General features: G+C 39.0%; 1 protein-coding gene across 6 annotated transcripts in view; it reads right to left on the reverse strand.

The window, feature by feature from the left end:
• Positions 1–16,450, reverse strand: part of DCLRE1C (DNA cross-link repair 1C) — a 48,980-nt gene continuing 32,530 nt past the window's right edge. For all 6 annotated transcript variants that reach the window (XM_043563537.1, XM_043563539.1, XM_043563538.1 and 3 more), the window contains 3 exons: positions 13,586–13,674; positions 12,801–12,895; positions 1–1,819 (listed from right to left, as the gene is read on the reverse strand). In XM_043563537.1, coding sequence (XP_043419472.1) covers positions 918–1,819; positions 12,801–12,895; positions 13,586–13,674 — 1,086 coding nt within the window. In that variant the 3' untranslated portion in view covers positions 1–917. The remainder of the gene's footprint in view (positions 1,820–12,800; positions 12,896–13,585; positions 13,675–16,450) is intronic.

Consider the following 16,450-nt stretch of genomic DNA (forward strand, 5'->3'; position numbering starts at 1 on the left):
TGTTGATGAATATTTAATAGAACTTTATTAAACCACATATATAGCTGTATAAAAACATAATCCATTGACAGACTTTAAGGAAATCCAACAACTAGAACACACACTTTTGCCATTTCATTCTTTTCTTTTGGGTCCTAATTTCTCTCCTTTTCATTTTACCTTTGTGTTCAAACCAGCATTCAGAAGTGACCTTTTGAGATAAATAAGGGGCTGATTGTTTTCAAGAGTTTTTATGACCCAGGATGCAGCCATCTGTCAGGGTGAATGTGCCATGGCGCTTGAGAACATTCTCCGTTGGGTGGAATGTTCTGTGTCAGTTGCAGTTGGTTAATGGTGCCATGGAGTTCTTCCATAGCCTTGCTCACTTCCTGTGTGCTAATTCTATTACCGATAGAGGAACAGGTAGAGTTCCCAGCTTGACTGTGCATTAGTGTTTCTCCTTTGGTTTTGCTTTCTCTCTTTTGAAGCTGTTGCAGCAACATACACATGTAGGATTGTGTCTTCTTAGTGAACTGGACCTTTTGTGAGAAATTTGTCTGATGGTAATATAGTCGTTCCAGCTTTAAGTAGTGGAAGTATTTAGATATATTTTTCCAGGCTTTACTTTTAACCTGCCTGCATCATTTGAATTGAGTTTCTTAGAGACAGCATATAAAAACGTTCTGTTTCTTTCCCTGGGTTTTTTCTGGTGTGTGTTGACCACTTTCACTTAATGTAATTATTGATGTTTGGATTTAGTTCTACCTTATTTTCTGCTTTTTACCTCTATTTTTTGTTCTTTTTCCCCTTTACTGCCTTGTTTTAGGTTACATGAACATTTTTAAATATTCCATTCTGACGTGTCCATTATGATTCTGACCATTACCTCTTTGTGTAGGTTTTCTACTGGTTGCTCTAGAATGCAAGGTTTTTCATTTTTAAGTATCTGAGAATGAGCTTTTTCTTTTTTCAGTGACTATATTCTCCCCTGTTGCCAGCTTCTCATATAAATACTGTAAATGCTCTCCTTTCGGTAGCTCAGCTTCTGGTGTGGAGGGAATTTCAAAATCAGAGGAGCTCTGGGAATCTGCATTGGTGCTTTTTTCCTGAGGTATGCGTTTCCCACTGCTTAGAGTGGTTGTTTCTCCAACACTAGGAGCCATATTTGCATCTTGATTTCTGCTTTTCAAGTCAGAATAAGTATCCTTTGGGCAAAGTACATTTTGTTCCATCTGAGAGGCAGGAATATTCTCTTTGATTCTTGGTCTATAGCTGCCTTTGTTTAAGAAGGTAATATCCCCACTGTTTCTCTCTTGGGATGATAACAGAACAGTGTCCGATTGGCTGTCCCAGCCTTGACTCCCTTGTTCGGATATGTGTGTTGACTGAGAAGAATTCTGGGAAGAGATGTGAGTTGACTCTCCATCAGAGTCACTAAAAATCTTTGGCGACTGAGAGCCCCCTGCCTCTGTGGAAGAAGGGAGGTTTTCCAAACTGTCATCTGTGATTTCATCATTTCTTTTAAAGAACACTTCCCACTGTGGTACTTCTACATCAGCCTTTTGCTGGTGATGTGTGAGAGCACCCAGGTCTTCTTGAGATGAAGCTGGGGTTTGTAATTCTTCTTCACCTTCGCTGTTGGATTCTTCACATTCTATACAGTTTGCCAAAGGAAAGGTGTGCATACTCTCTTTGTACCCTGTGCTTTGTCTCTCTTGTTCAGGCTGGCTTGGGGAAGCTGCAGTCATCAGATACACGTCAGGGTGAAGAGTTAGCTGGTATGGAACCTTGTGCCTTAGCGGTAACGGCACAGGATCATCAAAGAGGTCATCTTCCTCCTCTGTGGGGAAAAACACAACAGATGTATGGGAAACACAGAATGCAAAGGGAATCAATTTGTGCTTTTAATTTAAAATCCAATTTGTAGCATGTAGCTGTAGTTTCAATTGGTGGAGCTGCAAATAACGTGTCCCTCTTCTAAGAAAAAGGCCCTTATTCTTAGCGTAATCTGAACAATTTACCACCCTTCAACTAATGCCGGACTTTAAGGTTGAGAATATTGATCTGTGTTCCCCAAATAAGGCCACAATGCCTGTAACAGTGTTTCTTAAACTTGGCTGAACATTAGCATCATCTGGAAAGCTTTTTTTTAAAAAAAAAATACAGCTTTCTATCCCATTCCAGATCTACTGAATCCCTAAAGGTGGGACCCAGTAATTTAATTTTCACTTTAACTTCTGTATGTGATTCTGTTCATCAGCCAGGTTTGCAAACTGTATGCTCTGCAAAAAGTAGATCATGAGTTGGCTGATTTAATAAGTCATTTTCTAGTTTTTACTGATATCTACTTGGTACATGTCATGGGCTGTGTCCTCCAAAGTTCCTAATTTGAAGCGCTGGCCCCAATGTCATGGTATTTGGAGATGGGATATAAGATGGGATTAGTATCTTTGTAAGAAGAGGAAGACCAACTTCTCACTTTCCTTCTTCATGCATGGACAGCCTGTGGAAAGGCTCCTGAGTGTGTACTGAGGAGGAGAGACTGTCTGCAACCCCGGAAGTGGGCCCTTTCCAAGAACCAAATCTGCTGGCAGGCTGACCTTGGACATCCCAGTCTCCAGAACTGTGCGAAATGTCTTGCTAAGTCACCCAGCCTCTAGTATTTGTCATAGCAGCCTGAGTCGGCTAAGTGCACACTGCTGGGTGACAGATACTTGAGGGGAATGCGGATTAGATCTTCAACTAAATGTGCCAAATGGGGTTTACTTTGAATAAGGCACATTTAGTGTCATGAACAAAGTCAACAAATATACTTTTTTTTAAAAGCATGTTGCATTAGCAATATAATGAGCCCAATTCACTTACTTTCTTTACTTATTTTTATTTTTTAGTGAGCAAGGAGGGAGAAGGGCCAAAGGAGAGAAAGGGAATCAGGCTCCCTGCTCAGCCCAGAGCCCCACATGGAGCTCAGTCCCACAAAGTGTGAGATCACGTCCTGAGCCAAAATCAGGAGTCGGATGCCCAATCGAGTGAGGCACCAAAGGTACCCCTCCCTTTAAAATCTTAAAGTCAGGAAACCTTACTTGGAGAGTGAAATTACCATAAATTGAGAAGGCTTGTAACGGGGGAAAACAAGTATTTTCTTGGTCTTTAATGGCACCTGAGAAGGAGATTAAATGCTCATGAGACAGTCTATGGCAACTTAATTGTTTTAGTATTGTCTTATAACTACCCACCTAAAAAGATAAGTGTTCCCAGTGATACAAGGATGTAGCTAAACACTACATTTTTAAGAGCTGGTTTTTAAAAAATGGACCACAGAGTAGTCCTGCTTCCATGGATCATCTTGCTCCCATGTTCCGAAGGAGACAGGTCTGGAGAAGACGGGTCAACATACACTAGGTCAAAACCAGATCAGTATGGTTCCTGGCTCTGTGTAATTCTTAAGCAACTATTGCTCTCCTTTTCTGAAAGACTTAAAGTGACTAAGATGTCTAGTACTGTATTTGGAATCAGCCTGATCTCTAAGATAGGGGGCTTCATTTCAACATACAGATTATAGATCTGTTTTAGCCAAAGTTAACTTTTTAGGAAATATTTTTGTATCCTAAGTTTAACAGTATCACACTGTGTTTCAGCTGTAAGATAATCTGTACATTTTTCCCATCAATCCATCTGTATGTATTGAAAAACAAGTTTCTATACTATACTATCAAGTTAATTCTGACACAATGATTTCTCTGTGAAATCGGAAAGGTATAGAACACTAAGAAATGTTAAAATCCTTAGTAGTATTTATACAAGCTGATAAACACACTTAAACCCAATGTTAAAAAGGACGAATGTTATAATTCACAGATAGTATCTATCTGTGTCTGTATAACTTGGTATAACCATATTGGAGAACTGGACATCATCTCGCAAGCACCTTAATTTCTACAATTTAACCCAATGAGAAGTGTGAAACAGATTTATGTACAATGTTGTTCATCACAATATTTGTAAAAGTTAAAAATAGGTTGTTAACCTAAGCGTACAAAGATCCGATACATCATTATATAGCCATAATGCAAAGTATGCAGCTGTTAAATTGTTTTTGAACAATAACAAAAATTTCCCAATGAAAAGTTTTTCAGGGGCGCCTGGGTTTCAGGGGCGCCTGGCTCAGTTGGTTGGGCGTCCAACTTCGGCTCAGGTCACATTCTCACAGTTCGTGATTCGAGCCCCTCGTCGGGCTCTGTGCTGACAGCTCAGAGCCTGGAGCCTGCTTCAGATTCTGTGTCTCCCTCTCTCTGGCCCTCCCCCACTCAAGCTCTGTTTCACTCTCTCTCTCTAAATAAACATTAAAAAAATTAAATAAAAAAAAAAGTTTATTTCAGCCTGTGTGCATCTATCTGCTCTTACAGAAGGTGGTAGACAGCCCTTGCGTAAGCTGCCCTGGTCCCGACTTCAGGACTGCTGTCCACCTCTTTTTAAACACATAAAAAAAAATTTTTTTTGAGAGTGCAAACAGGGGAGGGAAAGAGAGGTGGGGGGCGGGGGGCAGGGGGTGAGACAGAGACTCCCAAGCAGGCTCCATGCTGACAGAGAGCCCGATGCAGGGCTCAAACTCAAACCCTGAGATCATGACCTGAGCCAAAGTCAGGTGCTTAACAGATTGAGCCCCCCAGGTGCCCCATTTTTAAGCATTTTTAATGTCCCTCTGAGTTCTGTAGATATTTATATATATGAAGGAGGGGGAGGAAATACATTAAAACACTATTCAAAGTAACTTAGAGTTGTGAGGTTCTATATAACTATTTTCTCAATTAGCTGCCATGGGTAGCTGCTGATTTATAAGAACAAAAACTGATTTTATAAAACTGGTCTAGGGGAATAATAGTAATAGCTGATAACTACTAAATTATGTAAAGATTTAAAAAATAGCACGAAGCGCTTTATTGAAATGCTTTTCAAAGAGGCTGACAAGGACTCCTGGGTTTGCCCCAAGATTTGAAAGTAAAGAAACTGGAAAAACTGGTCAGCACACTTGAAAGCACCGCAGACCTTAAAGCACTCAGGATGGAATTCCAAAGTCAGTGACACATGTGGACTGAAACAAACATGGCCCCAGTGGCTTACAAAATACATCTGCAAACACCTACTAGAGGGACTGATGCCAAAGAGTTGCCCAGAGACCTAGACCTGTACAAATAAAAGCTATAAAAATTACTATATTAACAAGGAATAAAAACACTAAGGAAGCAGCAAGGAACAAAAGGAAAAAAGCTAAAACAATAAAATGGAAAAACAAACATCAATTTGAAAACTCAAACTAGTGGCCCAATCAAAAAAAAAATACATATTCAACAAAAATGTGTCATCTGGGTAGGTGCATAAAGGGACAAAATGTTAAGCTAAAAATGATTTTGTTTTCAGTCAAGAAAGAATAGCAGGAACTACGTTTTACCTCCCCCCTGAAACAACTAAAAAACCAGACAAAATATAGCAAAGGCTCTCAAGAAAGTAGACCTCAGGCAGTGAAGGACAATGACACCTGAGCGTGGGAAACAAATGAAGTGAGTTCTAAGACTGCCCCGGTTCACTTGGTGACTGTGTCCAGGCAGGAAGGGTACACCCAGATAGAGCCCATGGGCACTTTAGTCGAGGAGGTGACTGGGAGTCAGGAAGCCAAGGTGGTTGGAGTCTACAGAGCAGAGGCCCGGAGAGGCCCTCTAGCATTCGGCAGACTGATCGGTGCATCCTACTGAGGTAACCACTTGAGGCCAGGGTGCCTGTTCCCAACAGCCAGAGTGGAACCCCTCGATTCACAGGGTGTCTGTAAGGGTACTAAAAGGGCCTTGCCTTAGGAGTGGGGAGAGTTCATTCCAGACTAAATGCTGCCCTGCTCCTACCTAACAAAGATAAAAAGCAAGACAAAAGGATCAAACTTTTCCAAGCTTCCAAGTCAGTTAACTACATGCCAGAACAAAGTGCATGAATATTTTTAGAAATCCAAAATTATGCAGAACCTAACAAGGTAAACTTCAGAAAATATGGCATCCAACAAAATATTACCAGACAAGCAGAAAGGGGAGAAAACAGTCAGTAAGAAAAAAGCCAAAATCCTGAAATGATCAAGAAAACATGGGAATAAATCTTCCTGATCTTGGATTAAGCAATAGTTTCTTAGGACAGCAAAAGTTCATGCAGCAAGACAAAAATGAAATAAATTGGACTTAACCAAAACTTAAATTTTCACACTTCAGCAGACGCCATCAAGAAAGTGAAGACAAGGTGTAGACTGGAAAAGAATATGTGCAAATCCTATCTGACAAAGGGATATACCCAGAGGATATAAAGAAATCTTACAATGTAGTAAGACCAATAATCCAATTTAAAAATGGACAAAAGATGTGAAATGGACATTTCAGCCAAGAGCATCAAAGCACATGACTTAAGCTGAAATCAGTAGTGAAATGCAAATCAAAACTACAAGGAGATGCAACTTTATATCCACTAGAATGGCTATAATTGAAAAGTACGAGCTACAATGCAGAGAAATTGGAATCCTTATAGATGGTGGGAGCAAAAAGTGTGTTCAGTTTGGAAAATAATTTCTCCTTGTTAAAAAAATGCTAAAACAGATTTATTGTGTGTATGTTACAGAATAAATGTGCCTGCCCCCAAATTCCTGTGTTGAAACCCTAACTCCCAGTGTGGTTGTATTTGGAAATGGGGACTCTAAGGAAGTAATTAAAGTAAGTTCATAGGGATGGGTCCCTGATCCAATAGGATTAGTGTCCTTATAAGCGACATCAGAGAGCCCTCTCCCCCTACCGCCCTCTGCCTCCAGCACATGCCTTTCCCCAGGAAAAGCATGTCAGCACACAGCACCAGGACAGTGGCCAATAAGTCAAGCAAGAGAAGAGGCCTCAGAATGAAACCCACTTTGCCAGCACATTGATCTTGGACTTCTAGCCTCCTGAATTATGAGAAATGTCTGTTATTTAAGACACCCAGTTTGAGGTATTTGTTATGGCAGCTCAGGCAGACTGAGACCACCCTCCCCACACTCACCATAACCTAGAAATTCTACTCCCATGTTATTTACCCCAAATAAAATAAATCATATGTCCACACAAAGACGTGTCTGCAAATATTCAAAGCAGCATCATTTATAACTAAAAAAGCAGAAACAACCCAAATGTCCATCAACTGGTGGATGGATAAATAAAATGTGACCAAAAAAAAAAAAAGTAATGATACATACTATAAGACAGATGGGCTCTGGAAACATGCTAAGAAGCCAGGCAGAGAAGACCAAATGTTGTATGGTTCCATTTACCTGAAATGTCCAGAAGAGACAAATCTATAGATTTAGTGGTTGCCTAAAGCGGGAGGTAGTAATGCGGAGTAACTTGAAATGGGCAGTTTCTTTTTGGAGTAATGGAAATGCTCTGAAATTAGTGGCAAATGGCTGCACAAGTCCGCTAGTAATAATCATGGAAGTGTTCACCAAAAAAGAGTGAAATTTATGGTATATAAATTATACTGCAATAAAGCTTTAAAAAACTGGCAGGTTAAAGAAAAAATGAGTATTGTGGGGTTTTTAACAATAAAATGTATGGCAATAATGGAACAGACTGTGAGGAGGAAGTGGAACCAGTGTCTTAAGTTTCTTATACTGTATGACACTAGAATAATATTTGTCCTAACTTTTCACTCTGGTAGGTTAAAGATGTATACTATATACTACTAAAATAGTTACTGCCAGTAACCAACAAGAAATTAAATATCATCTATCGTTACTCCATCCAAAGGAAGGCAGAAAGAAAGAAGAAATGTAGAGAGAACAGCAAGATGGTATATTTAAAGCTGACCATATTAGTAATCTCATTAAGCATAAATGGTCCGACCGAGCACTCCAATAAAAAGACAGAAGTTACCCGATTGGCTATAGAAAACAAGACCCAAAATGCTGCCTATAAGAAACCCATCTTTAAATATAAAGACAAATTAAAAATACAGAGATGGAAAAACATATACTAACTAATCAGAAGAAAGTTTAGTAGCTATATTAACATCTGGTGAAGTATATTTCAAAGGTAGGAATATTACCAGGATTAAGAGTCATTTCCTAAATATAAGAGGACTTAATCTTAAACATGTGTGTCCCTGATAGCAGTGCTTCAAACTGATGATGCGAAAAGTGATCGAATTACAAGGAATAACAAACCCACAACTGTAACGGGAGATTTCAACAACTTTCCCTCAATAATTTGCAGGGCAAAGTAGACCAGGGAAATCAGCAAGGATATGGAAGATTTGAACATCATCAGCTAACTTGACCTAACCGATATTTGTACACCACTCCACCCAACGGCAGTATATATAGTTCTTTCAAGTACAGTGAAACATTTACCAACACAGACCATTATTCCAGACCACAAATCTCAGTAAAAATCATAACAGCATTTTCTCTAACCCCAAAATTAAATCGGACAACAAAATTATCTCAGGAAAATCCTCCAAAATTCAGAAACTCAGTAACCCATTTATTCTAAATAATCCATGCAAAGAAGAAATCAAAAGAAAAATCAAAATATTTTGAATTGAATGAAAACACAAGTCAAATCTGTGAGATAACAACTAAAGAGAGAAACTTATAGCACTAAGTGCCTGTGTTAAGGGACAAAAAAAGTCTCAAAGCAATAACCTCAGCTTCCACATTAAGAAATTTAGAAATAAAGAGCAAAATAAACCAAAAGCAAGTAGATGAAAGAAACAAAGATCAGAGTGGAAATCAGTGAAATTGAAAACAACACAACAAAGAAAAAAATCAATGAAACAAAAAGCTGGGTTTTTGAGCTCAGTAAAACTGGCAAACCTCTGACTAATCAAGAAAAACTAAGATACAAATAATGTCAGGAGTGAGACAGTTGGTATCATCAGATTCTACAGATATTAAAAGGATAACAAGGAAGTATTGTGAACAAGTTTGTGCCAAAAAATTCAACTCAGGTGACATGGACAAATTCCTTAAAAAGATATAAATTACCAAAGCTTACTCAAGAAAAAATAACCTGAATAGCCCTCGACTTATTAAACAAATTGAATTTGTAGTTAAAAACCTTCCTGCAGAGAAAACTCCTGGCCCAGATGGCTTCATTGGTAAATTCTACCTATCATTTAAGAAAGATATACTGCTAATTCTTTATAAACTGTTGCAGAAAATAAAGTATGAAGAAACAATTCACAACAAGAAGGCCAACAGTATCCAGATACCAAAAGATACCAAAACCACAAAAGATATTGCATGAAAAAGACAAAACAACTTTAGACCAATATCACTCCTGAACACAGAAGAAAAAAATTCTTAACACAAGTTTAGGAAATCAAGTTGAGCAATAGCTAAAAAGGATAATACATCACAACCAAATGGGGTTTGTTCCAGAAATGCTAGGTTGGTTTAATACTTAAAAATCAATCATTGTAATTCACCATATTAACAGACTAAAATAGAAAAACTGTATGATCATCTCAATAAATGCAGGAAAAATATTTGACAAAATCCAATATCCGTTCCTGATTAAAAAAAGTCTCTGAATACTACTGATAGAATGGACTTCCTCCATGTGATAAGAAACATCAATGAAAAGTTCACAACATCATACTTAAGGGTGAAAAAATGAATGCTTCCCTCTCCCCCAGTCCCCACAAGATTGGGAACTAGGCAGTGACATCAACGTTTGCCACTTCTATTAAATATTATAGTTGAAGTCTAGCTAGTTCAATCAGAATAAGAAATAAAAGCATCCAGACTGTAAAATTATCTATATTCAGACACACTATGATAATCTATGTAGAAATGAAGTAGAATCTACCCAAAAAATCACTAGAACTAGTAAGTGAGGTTAGCAAGGTTGGAAGATACAAGATCAAAATACAAATATCAATTGTATTTCTATATACCAGTAACAAATTGAAATGTAAAAAGGAATATAATGTACAATAGTATCCAAAAAATGAAATATCTGGGGATTAATCTAACAAAAGACATATAAGACCTATACACTGAAAACTATAAAATAATGCTGAGCAAAATCAAAGACTTACATAAATGGAGAGAGATACCATCTTCATGGATCTGAAGACTCAATGTTGTTGTCAGTTCTTCCCAAACTTAATACAATCCCAAACTCTGTCTAGTGGACATTTTTATACAAATAGCAAGCGGACTCTAAAATTCATATGGAAATGTGAAGGACATGGAATAGCCAAAACAACTTTGAAAACTAACAAAATAGTTCAACCACTTGTATCACTTAACTTCAGAATTTATAAAGGTACAATAATCAAGACAGGGCAGTACTGATGTCAAGATAGAACTCATGGAACGAAACAAAAAGTCCAGAAGTAAACCCTCAATATATTGTCAATTGGGGCACCTTGGTGGATCAGTCAGTTGAGTGTCCGACTTCAGCTCAAGTCATGATCTCACGGTCAGTGAGTTTGAGCCCAGCGTCAGGCTTTGTGCTGACAGCTCAGAGGCTGGAGCCTGCTTGGGATTCTGTGTCTCTCTCTCTCTGCCCCTCCCCCACTCACACTCTGTCTCTCTTTCTCTCTTTCAAAAATAAGAACATTTAAAAAAATTAAAAATATATTGTCAACTGACTTTCAAGAAAAGGGCAAAGACAATTCAGTAAAGATTAAGTCTTTTCAACAAGTGGTTCTAGAATGTCTGGAATGTCTGTAGGAAAAAAACAAATACCAAAAAACCTTGAATATGTAGTTAGCACCGTATACATAAAAATAACTAGAAAATGGACCACAGACCTAAATGTAAAACCTAAAACTACAAAAACCTCTACCAGATAATAGAGGAGAAAATCAACTTTGTGACCATGAGTCAGGCAAAGAGTTCTTAGTTAGCTACAATACAAAAAAAAAAGGTAAACATTAGTAAATTGAACACCATTTAAAATTTCTGCTCTTCAAAAGACTCTGCTAAGAGTCTGATAAAGCATTTACATCCAGAAACTCTCAAAACCCAACCATAAAAAAGCAACAAATTAAAAAAAAATGGATAAAGATTTAAACAGACGCTTCACCAGTGAAAATACACGGATGGCAGATAAGAACATTAAAGATGTTCAACCTCACTAGACATTAGAAAAATACAAATTAAAACCATGAGATATCACTGCACACACATTAGGATATCTAAAATTAGAAAGTCTACCCACACCAAATACTGGCAACAAAGTAGAACAAGAGAACTGGCAAGAATGGAAAATGGTCCAACCACTATGAAAAACAATTTGGCAGTTTCTTAAGGATACAACTACCGTATGACCCACTCCTAGGTATGAAAGCATACATCCTTACAAAGATTTGTACTTGAATGTTCATAGTTTTATTTGTAATGACCAAAAACTGCGAACAACCCGAATGTACAAGAGGTGAATGGATCAGCAAACTGGTATATCCACACAGTGGAATACTACCCATCAGTAAAAAAGAAACTACTGATACATCCAACAATATCAATAAATTTCAAAATGTGCTAAGTGAAATGAGCCAGACATATTGTATGATTCTATTTAGTATAAAATTCTAGAAAATGCTAACTAATGTACAGTGATAGATAGCAGATCGGTGGTTGCCTTGGCATGGAAGAGGACAGCAGGGGGTGGGGGACAGCTGGAAGGAATTACCAAGTGCCATAAGGAAACCTGGGGGTAATAGCTATTTTCCTGATCTTAATTATGGTGATGGCTTCTCATATATGCATATGTAAAAGTATCAAATTGGACACCTTAAACATGCAATTTATAGTATATCAATTATACTTTGGTAAAGCTTTTAAAAAAACCCTACAATTAAGTTTACATATGAGAAGGATTATACGATGCCATACATGATAGATACAACATCTAAAAATACAACTGGTTTTCTAGAATCAGTACTGGAATTTGCATCTAAATGTTTTTGATTTGATTCTAAATGAGAGGAAATGCCGAAATGGAGATGGGAAAGACAGGACTGGATTCGAATCCCAGCCCCATCACTTACTTCTGGCTAGGCCTTGGGGGTACTTCCTTCACCTCTAAACTTTAGTTTCCTTGTTAGTAAAAAGTGGGATGATACCCCTTGGGTGGGCTGAAGTTTAGCTGTAGTGTATGTAAAGGACCTAGCACAATACCCGCCATAGACAGTAGTTGTTTAATAAATACAGTCCTGTTACCTAATCTGTTTGGTCATGTATTAGCTACATGGTACAGTAAGTGACTTTCCGCCAAAGCAATGCAAATTCAGAATCCTAACCACAAAATCTGGCTGCTGTAAAGCAGCAGATCTTTATTTGGAATCTCAAGTTCTAAATTCCTCAGAGGTTACCGCTGCTCTTCCCTGGAAAATGAAAGTAGCAATGGAAGAAGGTGACAAAGTACAGAAAATCTGTTCATATAAGCTCTGCTGGTCAATCTGGTTGGAAATGGCAAAAGTTTCCACTGTCAGCATTTACTAGTATCTTGAAGGAAATCTCCAAGATTAACAGCCCAGCCTGTCCTTATGGCCTATACAAACCACAAGGCCTACTTTCAGAAAGCTGAGAACACCATTCAGTACAGGCACAGTTCTCTCTGTCACCCGTTTTAAACCTGTGAAGGAGATTGGACTCCTGATTTCACAGGCTGGAGAAAGACAAAGCACTTCCTGAGACCACGGGAACAAGTCTGAGTGACAGCAGTCCCAGGCCCACCCCTGCCCAATGCTGCTTTCACCAGGCCAGAGTAGCCTTGAAACCCACACCTCTGAATCCAGGGTCATTTTCTTACCTGAGTCTAGGTGAGTTTTTCTAGCTCTCTTCAATTTTCCAAGTGGTTTATACTTTGGCTCAGTACTTTGGGAAGATCGGCATAAAGGCTTTAAGCTGAAACGAATATGAACATTATATTTTTCCTGTTGGGAAAGCTACTGGAATGTAAGCATACTTTATAGAGATTATAAAAACTTGGCCATGGGAAAAATCATATAACTACTTTTAAAAACCAAAGAGCCATGTTTAATAATTAAAAAACCACTTCACTATAATTAAGTGGTAAATATGAGCACTTAAATACAACCTGGTACATAGCTATCTAATTGTAGGATTAAGGGAAAGCAAAACCCATGTATTTGCTCTTGCTTTACAGAAAAGCAGTTCCCTATTCTGCAAGACTATTAAGTACCACAGTGACACCTGGCATTCAGGGAATACAGTATGGCTAGCTGATTACTCTCACCTGTTTAATGGGGTTGACTTATCTCTTACAAAATCTCAAATTTGATCTCTTCACTCTAGAGTTTGGAAGCTAAGGCACAGTGATGATAAAATACAAGAGTGTGTAAATACAGCCTGCCCTTTCTCTTGAGGGCCTCAATGCCAACTGTGCCCTTATGCCAGACTCCCAGCAGCCTTTAGGATTATCTATAACATACCCACTGGAAGAAAGCCATCATGCTCCCAACCAGACACGTATTTACAGCCATCTTATGTCCTGGCCCCTGTTCTCAGACCCGAAACTATCCTCTGCATCCATCGTGTTCAACGACACAAGTTCCACAAGTAGCAATTACTCACATTTCTACCACTTTATCCATAGTTGTGCCTATTGGAATGACATTGGGATACACATTCACAGGACAGATGTAGCTCAAGAAATCTTTAACCTAGAAGAAGGAAAATAAAATGGATCGATTATCTCTGCGGTGAAAAATGTGGGTATTATGGACGCAAACAAAAGGGAGGCCAGGAGAAAGAGCAGAACTTACTCATGGTGTGGTTCTCACTACTAGCTGCACATGGGGATCACCTGGGGGCCTCTATTAGAGGAGAAAGAAATCTCCAACTCTGAGACCCCATGCCCAAAAGTCCTTTTGATACTCAGCTACAGTGGGGCCTGGGATTCAGGATATTGAAATGTTCTTCAGGTGATTCTGTTCCACAGAAAGGACTAAGAATCACTGACTAATGGAACTCAAAGATTCTCTATTTCTTTAAAGTGCATTAGTTTCCTTGTCTAAGAAAGTCACCCATAATTAACAAATTCCCTTCAAGTAAATTAGAATTAAGTGGAGTATTTAGTACACACACAAAAAAAAGCAAGCTCTTCGAATTACATTTCTTTTCTCCAACAAATAAAATAAGAAAATTACATCTTCCAGGATGCTTGATTTGTTGTAATGTTTTTCTCTAGAGGACAACTACATGCAGAAATTTCATGAATACCTTGATTTTCTGCAAAGCTCAGAATGCTCGACAGAGAAACTCTGCCGCTATTCCTCAAAACAACTCTATAACCCACACAAGTTTCAGGTTTGTCATTTATTAGATCTTGGTGACCTTGTGATCTTGGTTAAGTTACCGAAAGTCTCTAAGTGTTAGGGTCTTCATCTAGAAGTATAAATGAGATAACGCATGTCAAGTGCTTGGCCTGTTACCAAGCTGGCATATATTTAACATTCAATGAAATTATCCATTACAGGGGCGCTTGGGTGGGTCAGTCAGTTGAGTGTCCGACTTCAGCTCAGGTCGTGATCTCGCCGTCTGTGGGTATGAGCCCCGCGTCAGGCTCTGTGCTGACAGCTCAGAGCCTGGAGCCTGCTTCCTATTCTGTGTCTCCTTCTGCCTCTGCCCCTCCCCAGCTTGTGCTCTGTCTCTGTCTGTCTCTCAAAAACATATGAACATTAAAAAAAAAAAACATACAAAACTCTGAAAGCACATTAAAAAAAATTATCCATTAAAACAATTATAATGACAACACAAAGGTTTTTTATTCCCTTCTGCAAATGGGGAGACTGAGTTCTAAGTAATAATTAGAACCCAACTTTTTTTTTATTTAAAAAATTTTAATGTTTATTTTTGAGAGAGAGAGAGAGAAAGTGACAGCTGGGGTGGGGCAGAGAGAGAGGGAGACACAGAATCCAAAGCAGGCTCCAGGCTCTGAGCTGTCAGCACATACCCATAACCATGAGATCGTGACCTAAGCTGAAGTCAGACACTTAGCTGACTGAGCCACTCAGGCACCCCAGAACAACTTTTTCAAATAAAGAACCAAATCAAAAGAGGTAGGAATCTAGGAATTATCAATAACTCCGTATTAAAATAAAGTGGCTACCTTACTGAAAACAGGAGAGGAAAACAAGACCCATTCATTCTTCAGATAGATTTCATAAGCAAATTCTCCTGCACTTTCAGAGCAGGCATGCAAACAGAAACTATTATTTACCGGCCCACAACTTTTACGATTTGTATAATTAATTCAAAGCTGAGGCTAGCAGAAATCTGAGGCTTGTCAAGGCAACAGGGATAAAGAAAGTAATGTCAACCTATACCAGAAATGATTCGCTTCTACTTAGAAATGAAGTGGTCACAGGAGACAAGAGACACCCACTAGAGAGCCACCGTTTGTCACCTGTACAAGCTGATGTCGTCACATCAGATGCCTGCCTTAAAACCATTCACAAACACAGTCCATTCTCATTACCTGCAGGGGTTATGTTCTCGAGGTCTAGAATTAGCAAACACTAGGGGCACCTGGGTGGCTCAATTGGTTAAGCATCCAACTTCCGCTCAGGTCACGATCTCCCAGTTCATGGGTTTGAGCCCCACATTGGGCTCTGTGCTGACAGTGCAGAGCCTGCTTGGGATTCTCCCCCTGTCTCTCTGCCTCTCTCTCTCTCTTCCTCCCCCCTTTCTCTCTCAAAATAAATAAACTTAAAAAACATTAGAATTAGCAAACACTGAACCACACTCCTGAGGAAAAGAAAAGGTTCCAGTGGGCCTCTGGTCACAGTGTCTCTGTGAGCCCATCAGTGCATCACCTTGTTTTCTGTGGGTTTCTGTTTAAAGACACCTACTTAATTCGTACTGTTGATTCATTACTATTGAACTCATACCCAACAGCACCATAACTTCTGCCTGTAAAAGCTTATCAAACACATGTATTTTCTCCATAAGGCCCACCCTTGCCTCTGTGCATGCTTAGGAACGCTACACAGTACCCCAGCCTCGCACTTAGGGGCTGTTCTAAACAGGAAGTCCCCAGCAGAAAGCACAGAAGTGTGTTCAACACAGCGCTAAACCGACTGCAAAAGGACACCTGTTAGCCCTGAGCTGAGCGGAGAGGGTAAGTACCACCCAATTCCGAAATTGGGAATATGCATGTCGTTAACCCCTTTCCCACCATTCTGCTAGGCATGTCTGCAAACAGCCATGCAGTGCTGTGACTATTATTTTGGGGTCACAAATTTTAGTGAACAGGTGAACCTGGAAATAATCCACAAATAAGGAGAATCAGCTGTATTTAGACAACAAAACTGACAGGAAATGATCCTTAAATCTATTTATGTTTATAAATCTAATTCAGCATGATATATACTTAGGATATAGGCTTATGAATAAAGTTTTCGGGAAAGCAGGTCTCCCCACCACAGAGCTCAAAGC

Source organism: Prionailurus bengalensis, chromosome B4 (genome assembly GCF_016509475.1).
Source record: "Prionailurus bengalensis isolate Pbe53 chromosome B4, Fcat_Pben_1.1_paternal_pri, whole genome shotgun sequence".
Taxonomy (NCBI): domain Eukaryota; kingdom Metazoa; phylum Chordata; class Mammalia; order Carnivora; family Felidae; genus Prionailurus; species Prionailurus bengalensis.